Raw genomic sequence first — 18,608 nt, forward strand, 5'->3', positions numbered from 1 at the left:
TCTCTAATATTTCACTTATTTCTTTGCTAATTGTGTAATGGGAATGAACACTTTGATTTTGCACTGGAAGGGAGGGGGGAAATGGGAGGGGGGAAATGGGAGGGGGGGAGTCCACAGAGGAGGCTACTTACCACAATTGAAATGTCTCTCAAAAAGAAAAATACAACTGATGTCATCCTGTTTGCAGTGCATGTGTGTATCTCTCTCTCTCTCTGTATCTCTCTTTCTCTCTCTCTCTATATATAGTGTATGTGTTTTTAATGTCATTGATTTTGTTTAACAGATAGTCTTATCATTAGTGACAGAACTCAAAGGAAATCAGTTTAATGGACTTAATGTTCAAGGGAGGTAGGTATTATCTAAACTTCATTTCAATACGTCTTAGTATGGATCATTGAAGTGCAGTGAGGTCCTTTTTCAAAAATTTTAAACAAGTATTTAGACTTCAAAATATATTTAGAATCATGGTAATATTTAGAATTACCGTATAGCTTCGGTAATGGACAAACCAGTTAAGTTGAATGTCACAGAAAACCTTTTACTTACCAGATAATCACAGCCGTGGGGTATAGGGTAGCATGTCTGCAGTGCTGTTACATGCCCCTCTTAACCAATTATGTATTTCCATTCCTTATTCATCATATCAGTGAATAGTGCAGGTATTATTGTATGCTTATTATGTAATGTCAGAAGGGCAGATGTCACCACTAGTGCACGGTTAGCAAGAGTCCAGATGTGTAGTCCTTACTCATGCTGAGGAGTCCTGACCCTCACAGTACTCCCCTTGAGATTATTACCCAGGAGAGTAACTATTACTCAACACAAGTAGACCCACTGTTTAAATACATGGGATAGGGTGATAGAGGTGCTGTTTGAGGTGACTGAGCAGCAGTCTTTCTTTGGTAAAAAGAACAATTATATTTGCTTAGTTTTTGCTTTCCTCACCACTTTGAATGTGTCCGTCCCTCCTTAGTATGCCTGGTACTGTTGGCTTTTTGAAATGAAGACCATAACCTTTTTATAACCTTTAAAACAACTATTTTCAGAATACACCCACAGAGCCTTTGATTACATCTGAATCAAAGTATATGTCAGCAAAAATGAAAGAAAAAATAAAACAGAGGGATACATACCAGGTGTTGTCAATTAATGTGTGGTTGATACTTGAAAAGGCTGTGTGAAAATGGCTCCATTTTACTCAGAGGTGCACACGGTGTATATTCTGTGATAGGTGCTCACTTCAGTAACAAAATAGATTTTTACTACTCGTGCTAATACTACAGGGCTTATATAGCGGTGGGAGAAAGAGCAGGATTATATTCCTTCTTGTGCATTGTCAGCAGAATAGTTAAGGATCTGATTGTCCAGTCCCAGAGAGACCTGCAATAGGAGACCAGGAGACAGGAGGAGAGTTGGTCATCTGCACAGAAACCCTGAGTCTTTGCATTAGTTCTGGGGCAACCTACCCACAGCCCTCGGCTTTCCTGCAAAGAGCTAGACTACCTTGGACCACTTATCTGATTCTGACCCATGTATCTCTCTCACTCACTCACACACACACACACACACCTCTCTCTCACATGCATACACACACACATTAAGGTTTGGGGAGAGATGTCCAAGGGTATCTCTACACTGCAATTAGACTCATGTGGTTGGCCTAGTGCCAGCTGATTCAGGCTTGTGGGGCTCTGGTTTAGGGTTTGTTTAATTGAGGTGTAGATGTTCAGGATCAGGCTGCAGCTCTGGGACCCTTCTGCCTCACAGGATCCTAGAGCCCAGGCTTCAGCCTGAATGTCTACATTTATTTCCATATCAATTTTTAAACTGGAAATATTAAATCAGAAATTTTGGAAACTTTGAAAATATATCATGTAGCATTTCTCCACTGTAGAAATCAGAAGGACTCTTCATGTCAACAAGTCACAATACGTTCAGTTCTTATTGCTGAGTAGGAGCACTGTGAATAACTGTAGTTTTCATGAATCTCCCCCTCAATTAGACTGTTAGAAATTATATTAATTTTTCCATCAGTACCCCTTTTCCAGGCGTCTTCTGATGGATGTCTCTCATCAAAAAAAAAAAGGGCCACATTTGCAAAATATAACTTGTTAAATTTTACCTCTGAAGTTCATAGCATGGGTACCAAAAAGGAATTTTGTACATAAACTGGGAAATACCTACTTTTGCATATGTAATTCCTTATTTTGGCTGCACAGTTAGCACCCTCATGCATATGCGAATAAGTCAATCTTTTTAAAATTTGGCTTTAAATATTAAATTATCCTCCACCTTAGTACTATTTAGATTGCACCATCATTAATCTTTTCCAAAAGTGCAATCTTTTTAGGCAGGGTCAATTACTTTGCTATGCTATGCTACACTATACTATGCATCCCTTCAGTTGTAGATCTTTAAGACAAATCCTTATTTTATGCCTGAGCACTTGAAGGTAGCAGGATTTATACTATAATGTGCACTGGAGTAATTCCTGCTGGAATGAGAAAAGCCAAGGAAACCACAGAGATCAGAACCAGCTTGGTTGTCTCCTGTGAGAACCTAAGATACCGAGGTGGGAGCTGTGAAACTGTAATCTTCCTCTGAGGGACTGCTTTGCTCTTTATCAAACCAGAAAAGGCAAACTATTCATTGCTAGCAGGGCATATGTAGTTATTGAACACTGCCAGCACTTTAGAACTGTTTGAGATCCCTACTGCAGTTTGTTTGCCATAGTCCTCAGTGCCAACATACAGAAATTCTGATTGTTTTAAGAATCTCCATTTGAGAATGCTTCAGCATTTGCTACAATAAATAAATGTTTTCTTAACTTTAGAAGTAAGTTTTTTGAGTGTTTTCTTTCCCTAAAATAAGAAACTTTTTTCATTTCTCCAGAGTTTCAGATGATCGTGTAAATGTAGTGTCCCTTTTCTGCGTCCCTCTTATCACTTTGCCTGATGTAACTCCTCTGCTGGAAGCGCTCCTTACCTATCATGGAGGTGGATCGCAAGAGGTTCTCAGCTCAGAGTTTTTAGAAGCTGTGAATGAGACATTTTTGAAGTAAGTAACATATTCCTCCTCACCAAAGAGAATATTAACTGTGTTCAGTTGGAATTACTATATGGTGAACTTGGATGCTGGATGCATTGAATGTCTATTGTATTGTAACAAAATGCTTTCTTTTTACCTAAATAGCAGACCTGAAGTTGAAGGAAAACAAGGATTCTAGATTTCTGATGTGCTATTTCAGTTTTACTTTCCCTATGATATATGTAAGACAGCATCACTGTAATTGTTTTTTGGATTTTGCCTTTCATTGAGATTTTGTATGTCTTTGCCATAAATATACTAGATCTTTCCTAACTTCTGCAATTAGAGATCCAGATTTAACATTGTGTCCTTGCATACCAATACGTGTTGCCTGACAGTTCTCATATTTCTGCTGAGAACTTAGTTCTCCACGTTTTCAAGTATTGTATCTCCCAGCAGATTATTTTTAACTAGGCACTTGAATACTATTAACGATATGTAGATTTGCTCATACCTCTGCCATCAAGGTGGTCCAGTGTTTGGATGAGATTAGCTCATAGATGAAGAAGAATAGGTGATTGAAGCTGAATCTGAGCAAGACAGAGGTGATGGTGAGCAGAGAAAAAGCACTATGGGAAGTTTGTAGCCACAGTGCTTCCTTTGGTTGAAGGTACATGCTCATAATTGGTCAATTCAATCCATAGTCTAGGAATGCTTTTGGATTTAATGAAGAGGCTAAGCTCTCACATAGCAGTGTCCATGAGTAGCTTTCTGTCATCTCTGGTTAGCAAAGAGACTCCATCCTATCTTGGCAGATAATGGCTTGGTTTCAAGTATGCAGGCATTTGTCACCCTCCAGCTGGACTATAGCAATGATGAATAACCTGGGCACGAAGCCATCAGCCCTTATGAAACTCCAACTAATACAGAATGCAGCAGTGCATTTCCTAAGCACTGTGGGCTACTGCAAGCATATCAGACCTGTCCTCTGCTCTTTATGCTAGCTTCACATATAATATCAAGTCAAGTTCAAAGTCTCAAACCTGATCTGCTAGGTACTCAGTGGCCTGGGTTTGGGACATATAAAAGATCATTTAAAAGTCCAGGTTGACAGCTCTGCTCCTCAGGCACAATGGAGCTGTACGTCACAAGAGTAAAACTTATCTGTACAGGAAACAGAGTTTTTTTAGTCATTCATAAGCTGTGGAATGAACTAGAGGAATTAAAGACCTGCACGAACCTCACCACCTTACACTTGCGCCCTTCTTCAATCTCACCTTCTCTAATACAAACACATAGTAATGAGTATGTATTTTAAATAATTTACCAAAGTAAGCAAGCATGCAAAGAAATAAGAAAAACCACCCTAACAAAAATTTCCCACTTCTCTTCCTGGAAAGAAATGAACCACATGTGACAGCAAGAGTGACGGATTCTTCCTAAAAGTGTGTGTGGGGGGGAAGGGGCACAAGGCCCAGCCTCTGCCCTCCTCTCTACCCCACCCCCCAAAGCCCTGCATTCTGGCCAAGACAGAAACAAGAGCCAGGCTGAGGAACCTGGGCCCCTCCACCTTCCCAGGGTAGGGGGACCCAAGAGCAGCCCCTGGCCCATGTCTCTGCCCTCCGGGCTCCCTGTCCATGTTCAAAAGTGGGAGGGCACCCCTGGACCCCTGTTTGGCATGCCTGTGTGACCAATATTAGTCACATCACTCAGTGCAGTCCTTGAAGGCACTGAGATACTTTGGTGATGAGGATGATAGAACCTGTATAGAATGTAATAGAATCTCTGAGACATAGTGATTTAACTTTTGAGTTTGGGCTTTCACAGTGACCACATATGGCCTTGAATACTTCACCCACTTCATTAAACCACATAGTTGGGATGAAATCCGTGGGCCTTATTTCTAAGATTTTAATGTAACTTGTATTTGATCACCTTTTGCATAGACCACTGAAGAAGAGTATACTCATACCTAAAACACTTGAATCTTCACACCCCGAACATTCCTCTGATTATCACAATGTCTTGCAGGGCAAACTGCTGCTCCTCACAATCCTGTCTTATAACTCTTTCTCCTTTCAGCATCTTAGGAGACCAGATACCTTGGATCAATCCTCTGCTAAATTTTTTGAGTGGAGAAAGAGCTCTCTTTGTGACTCCAAATAAAAGTCCTCATAATTTATATGTAGAAACAACATATGTGTGATATATGTTCATATGGTAGGTGGATCCTCTAAGAGCAGGGGTCGGAAACCTTTCAGAAGTGAGTGTGCCGGGTCTTCATTTATTCACTCTAATTTAAGGTTTCGCGTGCCAGTAATACATTTTAAGGTTTTTAGAAGGTCTCTTTCTCTAAGTCTATAATATATAACTAAACTATTGTTGTATGAAAAGTAAATAAGGTTTTTAAAATGTTTAAGAATCTTCATTTAAAATTAAATTAAAATGCAGAGCTCCTAGACCGGTGGCCAGGACCCGGGCAGTGTTCGTGCCACTGAAAATCAGCTCACGTGTCGCATTTGGCACGCATGCCGTAGGTTGCCTACCCCTGGTCTAAGAGTGTGGTCTGGGCAGTAGCTTAAGCAAGAGGATCATTCAGTGAAACTGAGAGATTCTGTCAACTAAATATGAAGTTCTAGACATAAGAATGATTACAGTAGGTTTCACCTAGGTTTTCTGGAGTGAAAAGGGTATTTCCTTCAGAATGCACTGAAGTCTTTGCAGGAGTCTATCTCAAGCTTTTTGTCACATGTCCTTATTCTGTATGTCTGTATTAAACTGGTCAAAATTCTGTAAGCTTTCCCAGGACAACTGCCTTTGGCTAGGCTGTCCAAACTGAGTCAATATCACTTGAGTCAACAGGCAATAAATCATTACAAATATTTTTGTCACTCCTTAATGTTAGTCTGAACGTTTTCTGTGGTGATAGAAGGTTTGTCTATGGTCATAGAGGATTTTTCTGAACCAAATACTCTGACCTGTGTTTAACCTTTTCCAGTGCTTGTTTATCACAAGAAGCTAAAGGAATTCAGTTTGTATTGTTGTTGGCCACTTTATTCATTGAGGGTCTCTGAAAGTGCTTCTGAGGGTATTCCTATGCAGGGGGCGGCCCTAGACTAGCTGCCAGCAACTGGCGCCCTAGGCAAACCATGCAGTTGATGCCCCCAAGCCCCAAGGGCAGATCTCGGCTGAGGTTTTTGGTAAACTGGGAAATATTTTGCCCCTTTTTTCCTTTTAATATTTTTTAGGTTTGGTGGGGTTTTTCCCCCCCCCCACACACAGTGGCTTAATTATTTGGTTTGTCCATCCATTCATCCAATGTTTCTGAGATCAAATAAAATAGAGACATGAAATTTTCAGAATAAATTTGTACATGACAGCTAGATGATATTTCAGTCTGATCTCAAATAAAAAGTGCATTAAAAATGTTAATTATAATTTTTATTATTACAAATCCAAAATCATCCAGTATGCTGTCCTGCTTTAACTGCCATTACCACCACATATAGAAAGAAATAAGAAAACTCTTCAGTGAACTTTAACTTATATTTATAAAACACTCCGAATAAAAAACACTCTGTGGTCTTAAAACATGACTTCTCTTGCTTTAAGTTTTGAAAATTCAGTCACTAGTTCTTGTAGGTCCAGTTTTCCAGCAATTTTATGCTCTGTTGACATTTTGGCAAGTCCAACAAGTCCCTCTTGCACCATTGTTGATGTGTTTTTATCGATTTTAACTTTGAGAAGCTATGTTCTCCACTAGCTGTGGAAACTGGCAAAGTTAAAAGAATGCGTAGAGCTATACAAATGTTTGGAAAACTGTGAGTTTATTTTCACAAACAAACTTCAGTACTTCTTCAGGAGTGGAATGTTTCTTAAGTCATCTTGAAAAAGCCTGACGCTCACTACACGAATCTGTAGCATCATGTCTTTTGAATTTTCATGAGTCAATGCCAACTCCAGTTTTATACAAAATTCTTTATACAAAATTTTGCTGTTTTCTTTTGCAAGCTGTGGATATCATATAGAAAGCCAAATACTGACTTTAGCTGCTGCATCAATTGAAATCTTTCATCAACCGAGTGAATAGCAGCAAGGACTGGGAAGCAGAAATTCACTTTGAACCTTTGTTTTGGGTTCTGAATGGGTGTGTCCCATCCTTCATACAAAAACTGCTGTTTCTTTTGCCAAATGTGAACTGGCTCTCGTTCAAATTCTGTTGGAAAGTCTATTTCTTCAGCAAGCTCAAGAGAATCTACCAGTGTTCTTTTGAACCCTTCATCACTTCTGAATTCTTCCAGAATATTTTTAGTTTGCTGCAGTTTTTGAAGAGCAGAATGTATGTTCAGATTATTTTCCTGAAGCTGCTTACTAGTGAGGTTAATCTCAAAAAGAATATTATACCACAAATTGAGTGAAGTCACAAATTTGAACTTGGAAAGATCATTTGCAAGAGCTTCTGCATCTGAATGTGCCGTATTGCCACATGATCCAGTAAAGGTAATATCGTCAGAAATTTCAGATATGGCATATAAATGTTTCCAAGTTCATAGCGAAGAGGCTTCAAAGCATCAGTGCGACTCTCCCATCTTGTCTGACTAAGTGGTTTCATAGTTAGAGAATTCACATGGCAAGTCAGAATCTCTCAATGGCGTGTTGAGCCTGAGAAAAACATAAACACGTTGCACCAGCTCAAAGAAACTGCTTGCCTCCAAACAGCCTCTAGTAGCATCATTGACAACCAAATTCATAGAATGCGCACTGCAAGGAATGAAAAAGGCCCTTAGATTGATTTCCATCATTCTCCTTTGCACACCATGGTCTTTACCCCTCATATTACTCCTATTATCATAGCCTTGGCCACGTAAGTTTTCAACAGGTAATGACATTGTTTCAAGCTCTTGTAGAATAGTTTTAGTCATAAATGCTCCAGTCATCTCCTTCAGTGGTACAAAACCCAAAATATGTTCCTTTATGAGCACTTCAACATTATCTTCATCTGCAGACTTTTCCATATCCACAAAACGAATGATCATCATCGTTTGTTCAACATGATTCACATCTGGTGTATAGTCCAGTATTATTGAAAAGTATTTTGCAGAATGGGCAGCTTCTACAATTTTCTTTTTAATGGCATTTGCTAGGATTTGAATCGGTTCATTCTGCATATTTTTTCCTAAGTAATGAACCTGTGTTTCATGATCCATTATTTTACATAGATGCTCCTTCATGACTGGATCAAACAAAGCTAGATGTTCAACAAATTTTAAAAAGTTTCCATTACCTGGAATGTATAATTTTTCATTTCTACCACAGAATGCTAAATTTTGCTCACTGATAACTCTCATTAAAGCAATCATACGCTCTAATATTTGTTGCCAATATTCTTCTTTTTCCTTGATCACACACAAATTTTCTTCATCAATAGTTTTTCCTTTTTTCAATCATAGTTCAAGTTCTTTCCAATTTTGAAAACATTCCAAATGTTCTGTTCTTCTTTCATGTGAGGAGAGAATTGAAGAGATGTTTTTCCAGTCCTTTCAACCATTTTTAGTAAGTGATGTACCAATTGCTTGATTTCTAAACAACTTACAACAAAAGCAAAACACAAAGTCTTAGAAACTGAATATTATAACCAGTTTCAATGAATTTCTTCCCCATTAATGAGTTTCCTCTTGTAGTGCTAAGTAGAGAATTTTCTTTTATTTCCATCCTTAAGGAAGGAAAATTCATGAATTTGTTCGGGACCATGTTTCATGAGAATTTGCCGCACACTGTCATCACATCTGGGCTGTGAAGCTGGGTCCCTATACTGTAACTTGTTTGTAACTTCCTCATCCCTTCTACTTCATTTATGTCAGTTTCTGCATGTTTCTGAAGGTGAATAAATTTTCTCCACTTCCATATCAGTCTGATGCTGTGAGCTGCCTTCATCTATAAGTAAGTTTCCATCATCTTGAGTTTCCAAACTGCTTCCATGCGGATGTGAGCTAACCTCCTCTCCAAGTAAAATTCCTTCATCCGGATGCTGTGAACTGCTTTCATCTTTATTTGGATTAAGGAGAAGATATTTCAGGAAGGATCCCCACTGTTTTGTTTGTCCTTTTCCTTCTCAGCCTTTCGTTTACGATACTCAGCTCCCCAGGGTTTTCTTTTTCCTCTTTCTGCCATGGGGCATTTGAATATTGTTATGTACTGTGCTCCCGACTGCAAGCATTATAGCATTAAGGATGGCTGACACACCACGTGGTTGGCGATTTAAACCATATTGCAACCATCCCAACATGTCTTTTCACTGCTTAAAGATTCAATGATTAGTAACATCCACTCACTTACCTATTAAAACAGTTAGTTACAGTAAAAGCAGCAGAGAATCCTGTGGCACCTTATAGACTAACAGACGTTTTGGAGCGTGAGCTTTCGTGGGTGAATACCCACTTCGTCAGACGCAGGTAGTGGAAATTTCCAGGGGTAGGTATATATATGCTAGCAAGCAGTTTGGCCGATGTACATAGCAGAGGGGCATTGCTGGCATATGATGGCGTATATTACATTGGTGGACGTGCAGGTGAATGAACCAGTGATGGTGTGGCTGATCTGGTTAGGTCCTGTGATGGTGTCGCTGGTGTAGATATGTGGGCAGAGTTGGCATCGAGGTTTGTTGCATGGATTGGTTCCTGAGCTAGAGTTACTATGGTACGGTGTGCAGTTGCTGGTGAGAATACGTTTCAGGTTTGGCAGGTTGTCTGTGGGCAAGGATTGGCCTGCCACCCAAGACCTGTGAAAGTGTGGGATCATTGTCCAGGATGGGTTGTAGATCCCTGATGATGCGTTGGAGGGGTTTTAGCTGGGGGCTGTATGTGATGGCCAGTGGAGTCCTGTTGGTTTCTTTCTTGGGTTTGTCTTGCAGTAGGAGGCTTCTGGGTACACGTCTGGCTCTGTTGATCTGTTTCCTAATTTCCTCGTGCGGGTATTGTAGTTTTGAGAATGCTTGGTGGAGATTTTGTAGGTGTTGGTCTCTGTCTGAGGGGTTAGAGCAGATGCGGTTGTACCTCAGTGCTTGGCTGTAGACAATGGATCGTGTGATGTGCCCGGGATGGAAGCTGGAGGCATGAAGGTAGGCATAGCGGTCGGTAGGTTTTCGATATAGGGTGGTGTTAATGTGACCATCACTTATTTGCACCGTGGTGTCTAGAAAGTGGACCTCCCGTGTAGATTGGTCCAGGCTGAGGTTGATGGTGGGGTGGAAGTTGTTGAAATCGTGGTGGAATTTTTCTAGAGTCTCCTTCCCATGGGTCCAGATGATGAAGATGTCATCAATGTAGCGTAGGTAGAGAAGGGGCGTGAGTGGACGAGAGCTGAGGAAGCGTTGTTTCCAGGTCAGCCATAAAAATATTGGCGTATTGTGGGGCCATGCGGGTGCCCATAGCAGTGCCACTGATCTGGAGATATATATTGTCATCAAACTTGAAATAGTTGTGTGTGAGTATAAAGGCACAGAGCTCAGCAGCCAGTTGTGCTGTGGCATCATCAGGGATACTGTTCCTGACAGCTTGTATTCCATCTGTGTGTGGGATGTTTGTGTAGAGAGCCTCTACATCCATGGTGGCTAGGATGGTGTTTTCTGGGAGGTGACCAATGCGTTGTAGTTTCCTCAGGAAATCAAGTGTGTCACGGAGATAGCTGGGAGTGCTGGTTATCATAAAGGGTCTGAGTAGAGAGTCCACATATCCAAGACAGTCGAGTGAAAGTTATCCAGTGAAGTGATCAATGCCCGATCATCTGATGGGCCCAGGATTTCTGTGTTTGGATCTTGGAAGTAGTGAGATAGAGATGGTCGGGCCAGCTCTAAGGGTATAGTTGATTTGTTACCAATTTCTTAGCCACTTCCCTCAGTGTCCTGAGTAGAAGGTTGCAGTTTCTCAGGACACTCCTCCTCACACCAGATCAGCATACCCTTAGAGCCCCGACCAGGGTTATTCTATCTACTACCCAAGATCCACAAACCCGGAAATCCTGGAGCCCCATCATCTCGGGCATTGGCACTCTCACTGAAGGACTGTCTGGATATGTGGACTCTTCATACTCAGACCCTATGCCACCAGCACTCCCAGCTATCTCCGTGACACCACTGATTTCCTGAGGAAACTACAATGCATTGGTCACCTCCCAGAAAACACCATCCTAGCCACCATGGATGTAGAGGCTCTCTACACAAACATCCCACACACAGATGGAATACAAGCTGTCAGGAACAGTATCCCTGATGATGCCACAGCACAACTGGCTGCTGAGCTCTGTGCCTTTATACTCACACACAACTATTTCAAGTTTGATGACAATATATATCTCCAGATCAGTGGCACTGCTATGGGCACCCGCATGGCCCCACAATACGCCAATATTTTTATGGCTGACCTGGAACAACGCTTCCTCAGCTCTCGTCCACTCACGCCCCTTCTCTACCTACGCTACATTGATGACATCTTCATCATCTGGACCCATGGGAAGGAGACTCTAGAAAAATTCCACCACGATTTCAACAACTTCCACCCCACCATCAACCTCAGCCTGGACCAATCTACACAGGAGGTCCACTTTCTAGACACCACGGTGCAAATAAGTGATGGTCACATTAACACCACCCTATATCGAAAACCTACCGACCGCTATGCCTACCTTCATGCCTCCAGCTTCCATCCCGGGCACATCACACGATCCATTGTCTACAGCCAAGCACTGAGGTACAACCGCATCTGCTCTAACCCCTCAGACAGAGACCAACACCTACAAAATCTCCCCAAGCATTCTCAAAACTACAATACCCGCACGAGGAAATTAGGAAACAGATCAACAGCCAGACGTGTACCCAGAAGCCTCCTACTGCAAGACAAACCCAAGAAAGAAACCAACAGGACTCCACTGGCCATCACATACAGCCCCCAGCTAAAACCCCTCCAACGCATCATCAGGGATCTACAACCCATCCTGGACAATGATCCCACACTTTCACAGGTCTTGGGTGGCAGGCCAATCCTTGCCCACAGACAACCTGCCAACCTGAAACGTATTCTCACCAGCAACTGCACACCGTACCATAGTAACTCTAGCTCAGGAACCAATCCATGCAACAAACCTCGATGCCAACTCTGCCCACATATCTACACCAGCGACACCATCACAGGACCTAACCAGATCAGCCACACCATCACTGGTTCATTCACCTGCACGTCCACCAATGTAATATACGCCATCATATGCCAGCAATGCCCCTCTGCTATGTACATCGGCCAAACTGGACAGTCACTACGGAAAAGGATAAATGGACACAAATCAGATATCAGGAATGGCAATATACAAAAACCTGTAGGAGAGCACTTCAACCTCCCTGGCCACACTATAGCAGACCTTAAGGTGGCCATCCTGCAGCAAAAAAACTTCAGGACCAGACTTCAAAGAGAAACTGCTGAGCTTCAGTTCATTTCGTCTGACGAAGTGGGTATTCACCCACGAAAGCTCACGCTCCAAAACGTCTGTTAGTCTATAAGGTGCCACAGGATTCTCTGCTGCTTTTACAGATCCAGACTAACACAGCTACCCCTCTGATATTAGTTACAGTGTTTACACGGAAACAAAATGACCTTTTTCAACGTTATAACCCAACATCGGTTGTGTGGAAAGTAATCCCCTTCTTCACAGTTACCAGCTTGGAGTGTGATGTCATAACTTCCATAGTCTAAGCGTTAACACCGTTACTTTTATGGACCTTATTTATTACATGTGAACCAGTTATAACAAAGAAAGGTTCATAATTATACGGCCCGATAATAATGCTAAGATTTAATAATGCTTAAAGATACTCACATTTTGGATTTATAATGCTGAAAGACATTATTTTTTATTCTTTGGGACCAAGAAACACAATTTTCCAATATTTGCTCAATTCTTAACCAGCTACCTGCGATGTGTGTTAAAATGACCATTTGACATGTATCAACTTGCAATATATCTGCTCTACGTGAATTTCCAGCTATGTGACCAATGAGGTTCACTTAACTGAACTTCTATAAATCTGTTGATAGGCAATTACCATTACACAGTATAAATTATCAACTTTTCTGTTAAGGCTGTAGTCATATTTTAAGAAGCAGCATTTTAAGAAGCAGCATGAATAGAGGACTAAAGAGCCAGTGGCTTCTTAGTTCTAATTCCTGCACTCCCACTTACTTGCTGTTTGGCTTTGGGAGAAATCATTTAATCTCTTAGTGTCTCAATTTTACCATCTGTAAAAGGTAGGTAATAATTAGGAATGCACTTTCTTCTAAAATTGTATAAGTATGTGTATATGGATTGATAATTTAGCATTGATATGCAATTCTTATAAATATTTATTCACTTCATGGCTCAGTTTGTGGAAAACAATATTTTCCCATTAACTCAGGAAGAAGATTGCCCTCTCTGAATCAGCTATCCTAAGCTTGTGGCTTCGTCATCTGCCTAGCCTTGAAAAAGCAACACTGCATCTTTTTGCAAGGTTGATTTCCACTCAGACAAGTTCACTGGAAGAGGTAGCATGTATCATAAAAGAGTCATTACTGGTATGTACCACAATTAATATATTACATCTTTTATGCTGAAGGATCACCAAATACTTCTCTCATTTACAGCATCACTGAAATCCAGCAACTTCTATGGGGGGAAGTAGCTGTCAGCTTGTGTGTAGCTTAATAACAGTAGTGGAAAGAGAAGAAATATTTGTGTAGAACACCATGGCAAATTCCTACTCTAATAAAATAGGTTAAAATTAAAAACCTCACATAACATGACGTCTTGACATCAAAAGCTTCATCCATAGACCATCACAAGATAAACACAAATGAGGCGTGACTGTCAGAGGTGCTGAGCACTATAGAGGTCTGGCTCATCTTACGCTGGGGTTACGTTCCGCAGTCAGCGCGTAAAGCGAAAATCGCGTATAGTCAAAATTACATTGAGTGTAATGGCGGGCGGAATTGCCCGCACTACAGGTACAGTATTGAAATTGCTATTTTTCTCCTTTTTTTGTTTTTTTTCTTGTTTTTGCCAACCGCGTAAAGCTGAAATTGCACATGTTAAATGCGCCTAAGATGCGACAGACCTGTAATCATTTAGAAATATTGTGTTATATAGTGCACCAATTCCATCCAATGTATTTAGAAATTTATAATGATTTGGGACCTGGTTACTTGACATATTAAAGGCTTCCACTAACAAAGAAATAGTAACAGAACCCTTTTATGAAAGCAATACATTTCAGGATGTACAGGTATGTCATGTGCACATGTCTTGCATTATGAAAGTGAACCTGAGGCATGGACACTCTGAAATGTGGCATATATGATACTATAATCACGCACCTGGAGGTGTGCTCTCATGTGTGTTTTAACATTTTTAAATTCTTCTCTCTTCTTTGTGTATTTTTACATGTCCATTCCACTGTAGGTGTGTGTACACCACCATGCACAATTGTTAATCTTTTTCCCACAGTGGTACCCGTTGGGGCAGCTTGAGCATGCTCTACCCTTGCGCGCCAATGCATGCAGGTACAAAAGGGGCACTGCTGCCCCCAGTCCCTCTCAGTTGCTTCTTACTCCCAGTGATGGTTGTTGGAGCGCTTTCAGTTTGCTATAGCAAGTTCTTCCCTCGCTTCTTGTATGTAGCTATTTTTTTCTTAGAAGTTAGTAGTTAGATAAAGTCTAATATAGATAAGTGTTAGTATTAAGTTACACTTTTAAAGTTTTTTATTTTTAACCAGTTCAAATTTCGGTACCGGGTCTGGTATCGGAGCCATGCCTCGCTTTCTGGGGGTTAAGTCCTGCCTGTCATGTAGTATGCTGATGTTGGTCATTGACCCAAACCCCAGCTGTCTGAAATGCTTGGGAAAGTCCCAAATTACTGACAAGTGTCACATCTGTAAGAGATTCAAGCCTAGCTCTCAGAAGGATAGAGCAGCCAGGTTCAAGTGTCTCCTAATGGCTCACCATTGGAGCCGTTGCTTTTGAAATTTTGGTATGGCGCACCCCATCAGGGATGTCTACAGCACCTCACTCTCTATCTCTGGTGCCAAAAAAGAGAGAGAGGCCCTCAAGAGACTTAGTATCCTGTTTGATAAGATCATCTGTACTGAAGTCAGCTAGAGGGAGGGACTCTGGGAGAGACTCTGAAGACTCCTCATCTAAGATCGTCAACCCTAGAACCTGTGATATGTCTGTTGAGGCCAACCCCTGAAGTACCCGTAGAAAGACATCAGGGTCAGGAATCAAGACCAGCACTGATGACACCAGAGGTTTATGCAGCTGTGAGAGAACTGCTTAACCTCTTGGTGTCTCCGGTGGTGCAGGAAGGTTTCCAACCAGTACCAGTGCTTGTGGTTCCTTCTCTGGCTCTTCAGGAGCATGTGGTACTATTACCTTCTATGCTTTTGGTACTTCAGAAGCTAGTGTAATCAAGAGGCAAGCCAATGATGATATCCCCATACTGCCGTCCCGGAGCTTTGAAACACTGCAGGGGTTAGTTCTGGAGCTGAAAACAAATCCTCTCACCACAGTTTGCAGCTGCCTCAGATTCCTGGGGCACATGGCAGTATGTACCTATGTAGTGCAGCACTGCAGACTACACCTCAGGAAGCTGCAAGGCTCGCTGGCTTCAGTGTATGTCCTAAGTAGCTCAAGTACTGGTGTTAGTTTTGTCATCTCTGGACTGGTGAATACACTCTCTGAAAGTTTATATGAAGGTCTGTGACAGAGTATAGGCCCTACATGGATGAGGAAGGGACCAGAGAGCCCCTGGTTGTTAGCCCCACCTATCCAGTCGTGTCAATCATTCATGACTGGGAAGAAGGCTTTAAAAGGGAAGAAACTGCAGTAAGCAAGGGGGAAAGGACCAAGATTACCCTAAGCACCAGACTACAGGAGCAACACCTGATGTTGCAAAGGGAACTCCTAGGCAGGAGACCTTCATCCTGACCCTGAGGAAAGTACAGCAGACCCCCTGTAGTAAGACATACAGGCTGAGACTGCCACAGAGACCCAGACAGAGCGATTTCCACAAACCCATTATCTTGGGACTGGATTATTGGCAGCACTATAGACATCTTCCCCACCTCTGCTTTCTGGAACCTCAGGGAGTCTCCTTGAAGGTGTGGGGAGTTTGTGACTTCCATATTGATGCCCCAGCCAGAGAGACTTAAGGAGCCCCACAAAGGACAGAATGCCCCCCTTGGGAATAGTAGGGAAGTGAGGCTGGTGTTGCTACCACCCAGTGTAGATAACTGGATGTGGTCAGGTTTCCCAACCCCCTGAGGGAGGGAGGAACCACCAGAGTCTCTGTTACAGGGTTCTCTTCATTACCCTACAATCTATGCTCACTTTAATCACAGGTGCATCATCCCTGGTTGTGGGGCACATATAGGGTCCCTGTAGACTCAAGGAAGTCTGTGGTCTTCCCAAGAACTGAAGACTCATAAATGTCAGAGTTGTGAGCTGACCATCTAGTCTGTTCAGCCCTGCTTTTGCATATCAAGGGGAAAAAATCTGCTAGTATTAACAGGCAGCACAGCAAGTATGTTTTATGTAAACATGCAGGGAGGGATGCATTTGACATAGCTGTGCCAGAAGATGATTGACCTGTGGGACTTTTGCATAGTCAATTTGGTTCACTTCAGAGCTCCTTACCTTCTAGGAGTGCAGAATTCATTGGCAGATCAGCTGAGCAGGTTCTTCCCTGACCACCATCAGTGTTCGCTGTCTCCGGACATGGCCAGATTCATGTACCAGCTGTGGGAGATTCCCCAAGTGGACCTATCTGCAAAAAAGGCCAACAGAAAATGCCATCCTATCTACAGTTCAGGTTTGTTGACAGACACATTCCTGCTATCCTGGAAGAATTCCTTTCTATATGCCTTACCTCCGATTCCATTGCTGCCAAGAGACTTGTCCAAGACCAGGCTTACATCATACTTATAGCACCAGCATCGCCTCAGCAACACTGGTACTCAACCATGCCAACCTTGTCAGTCCGACCTGCATTATCTCTCCCATTGAATCTGTCTGTGCATGATTTCCCAGGGCCATTGATATCTGCTGAACCCCAACCTGCAAGTCCTCCATTTGACAGAGTGGATGCTTCCTGGTTAGCACCATTGGAGAGGGCTTGCTCTAAGAACATACAGAAAGTACTTATGAATGGTATAAAGCTTCAAGAAGGGGTACTTCTTCTTCGAGTGATTGCTCATATCCATTCCAGTAGGTGTACGCGCTGCGCGTGCACGCTCGTCGGAAGACTTTTACCCTAGCAACTCCAGTGGGCCGGCAGATCGCCCCCTAGAGTGGCGCCGCCATGGCGGCTGATATATATCCCTGCTGGCCCGCCCGCTCCCCAGTTCCTTCTTACTGCTGTGTCGGTCGTTGGAATTGTGGAGTGCGGCATAGCTGTCCTTCACGTCCCTAGCTTCTCCTTGTTCATCATTTTTTTCTAGTTCTAATTGTAGTTTTAGTTATAGTTAGTGAAGTATAGAATAGTTGTAGTTAATAGTTCTTGTTGTATATAGTTAGCGGGCTTTGGGCTCTAGCCCTCCCCCGCGTCCGGCGCCGGGCTCATGCCTGGTTCGCCGGGGTTCAAGCCGTGCTCGGCCTGCAAGAAGCCGATGCCCACTAGCGATCCCCACGATGCCTGCCTAAAGTGCCTTGGGGAACCACATATTTCTGAGAAGTGCCAAATTTGCAAGGCCTTCTGACCAAGGACCAAGAAGGAGCGAGATCAGCGCCTAAAGACTCTGCTAATGGAAGTGGCGCTTGACCCTTCGTCCTCGGCACCGAGTGCCGCTTTGGCTGCAGCACCGGACCACTCTGGGCCCGCGAAAACGCCGCGGCACCGTCCTTCTCCGGCGCCGGGCCCTGGGAAATGACCGTCAACGTTCTCCACCCCAGCTAAGCAGGCTCGGACGGAACCCCCGCCGCCGACTCTGGCCGCGATGGCCGTGACAGGGATTTCGGTGACTCCGGGCCCGGGAGGTCCGTTGAGTCTGGTTCCTCCCAGCTCCCCGCTAAGATCTGGGGTCGAGCTGGTGGTCCCATCTACGCCCGAGACATTCTCCTCGGCCAGGGACCTCATCGCGTTGACGGAGCCTATGCTGCCCCAACCCCCGGCACCGCTGGTGCGGGTTCTTCAATCGAAGGGCAAGCCCATGTCCATGCGAGCACCGTCCCCGGACTCCCCGAGTCGGCACCGATCACCGTCAAGATCCTGGCACTGCTCCCAGTCCCGAGGGAGGTCTCGCTCATGACGCCGCTCGCAGTCCCGCCGCTGCTGTCCGCGGCGGTACTGGTCGTCCTCGCGGCGTAGGTCATTATCACGCCGGTCCCGATATTCCCGGCACTGCTCGGGCTCAAGCCATCGTTACCGGCACCGTGACTTGAGAAGCCGTTCTCGCCATCGACGATCCAGATCCAGGTTGACCTCCCAGCACCGCGCTGGTGGCAGGTCCTGGTCTCAATCGCGGCACTGGTATGGCTCACGGCACTGATCTCCGGCACCGAGGAGGT

The 18,608-nt window shown here is 43.3% G+C and overlaps 1 protein-coding gene across 1 annotated transcript in view; it reads left to right on the forward strand.

Moving 5' to 3' along the window:
* Positions 1-18,608, forward strand: part of FANCC (FA complementation group C) — a 181,869-nt gene that overhangs the window by 84,962 nt on the left and 78,299 nt on the right. The window contains exons 7-9 of the mRNA XM_032774098.2: positions 284-348; positions 2,893-3,057; positions 13,469-13,625. Coding sequence (XP_032629989.1) covers positions 284-348; positions 2,893-3,057; positions 13,469-13,625 — 387 coding nt within the window. The remainder of the gene's footprint in view (positions 1-283; positions 349-2,892; positions 3,058-13,468; positions 13,626-18,608) is intronic.

Source organism: Chelonoidis abingdonii, chromosome 6 (assembly GCF_003597395.2).
Source record: "Chelonoidis abingdonii isolate Lonesome George chromosome 6, CheloAbing_2.0, whole genome shotgun sequence".
In the NCBI taxonomy this organism is placed as follows: domain Eukaryota; kingdom Metazoa; phylum Chordata; order Testudines; family Testudinidae; genus Chelonoidis; species Chelonoidis abingdonii.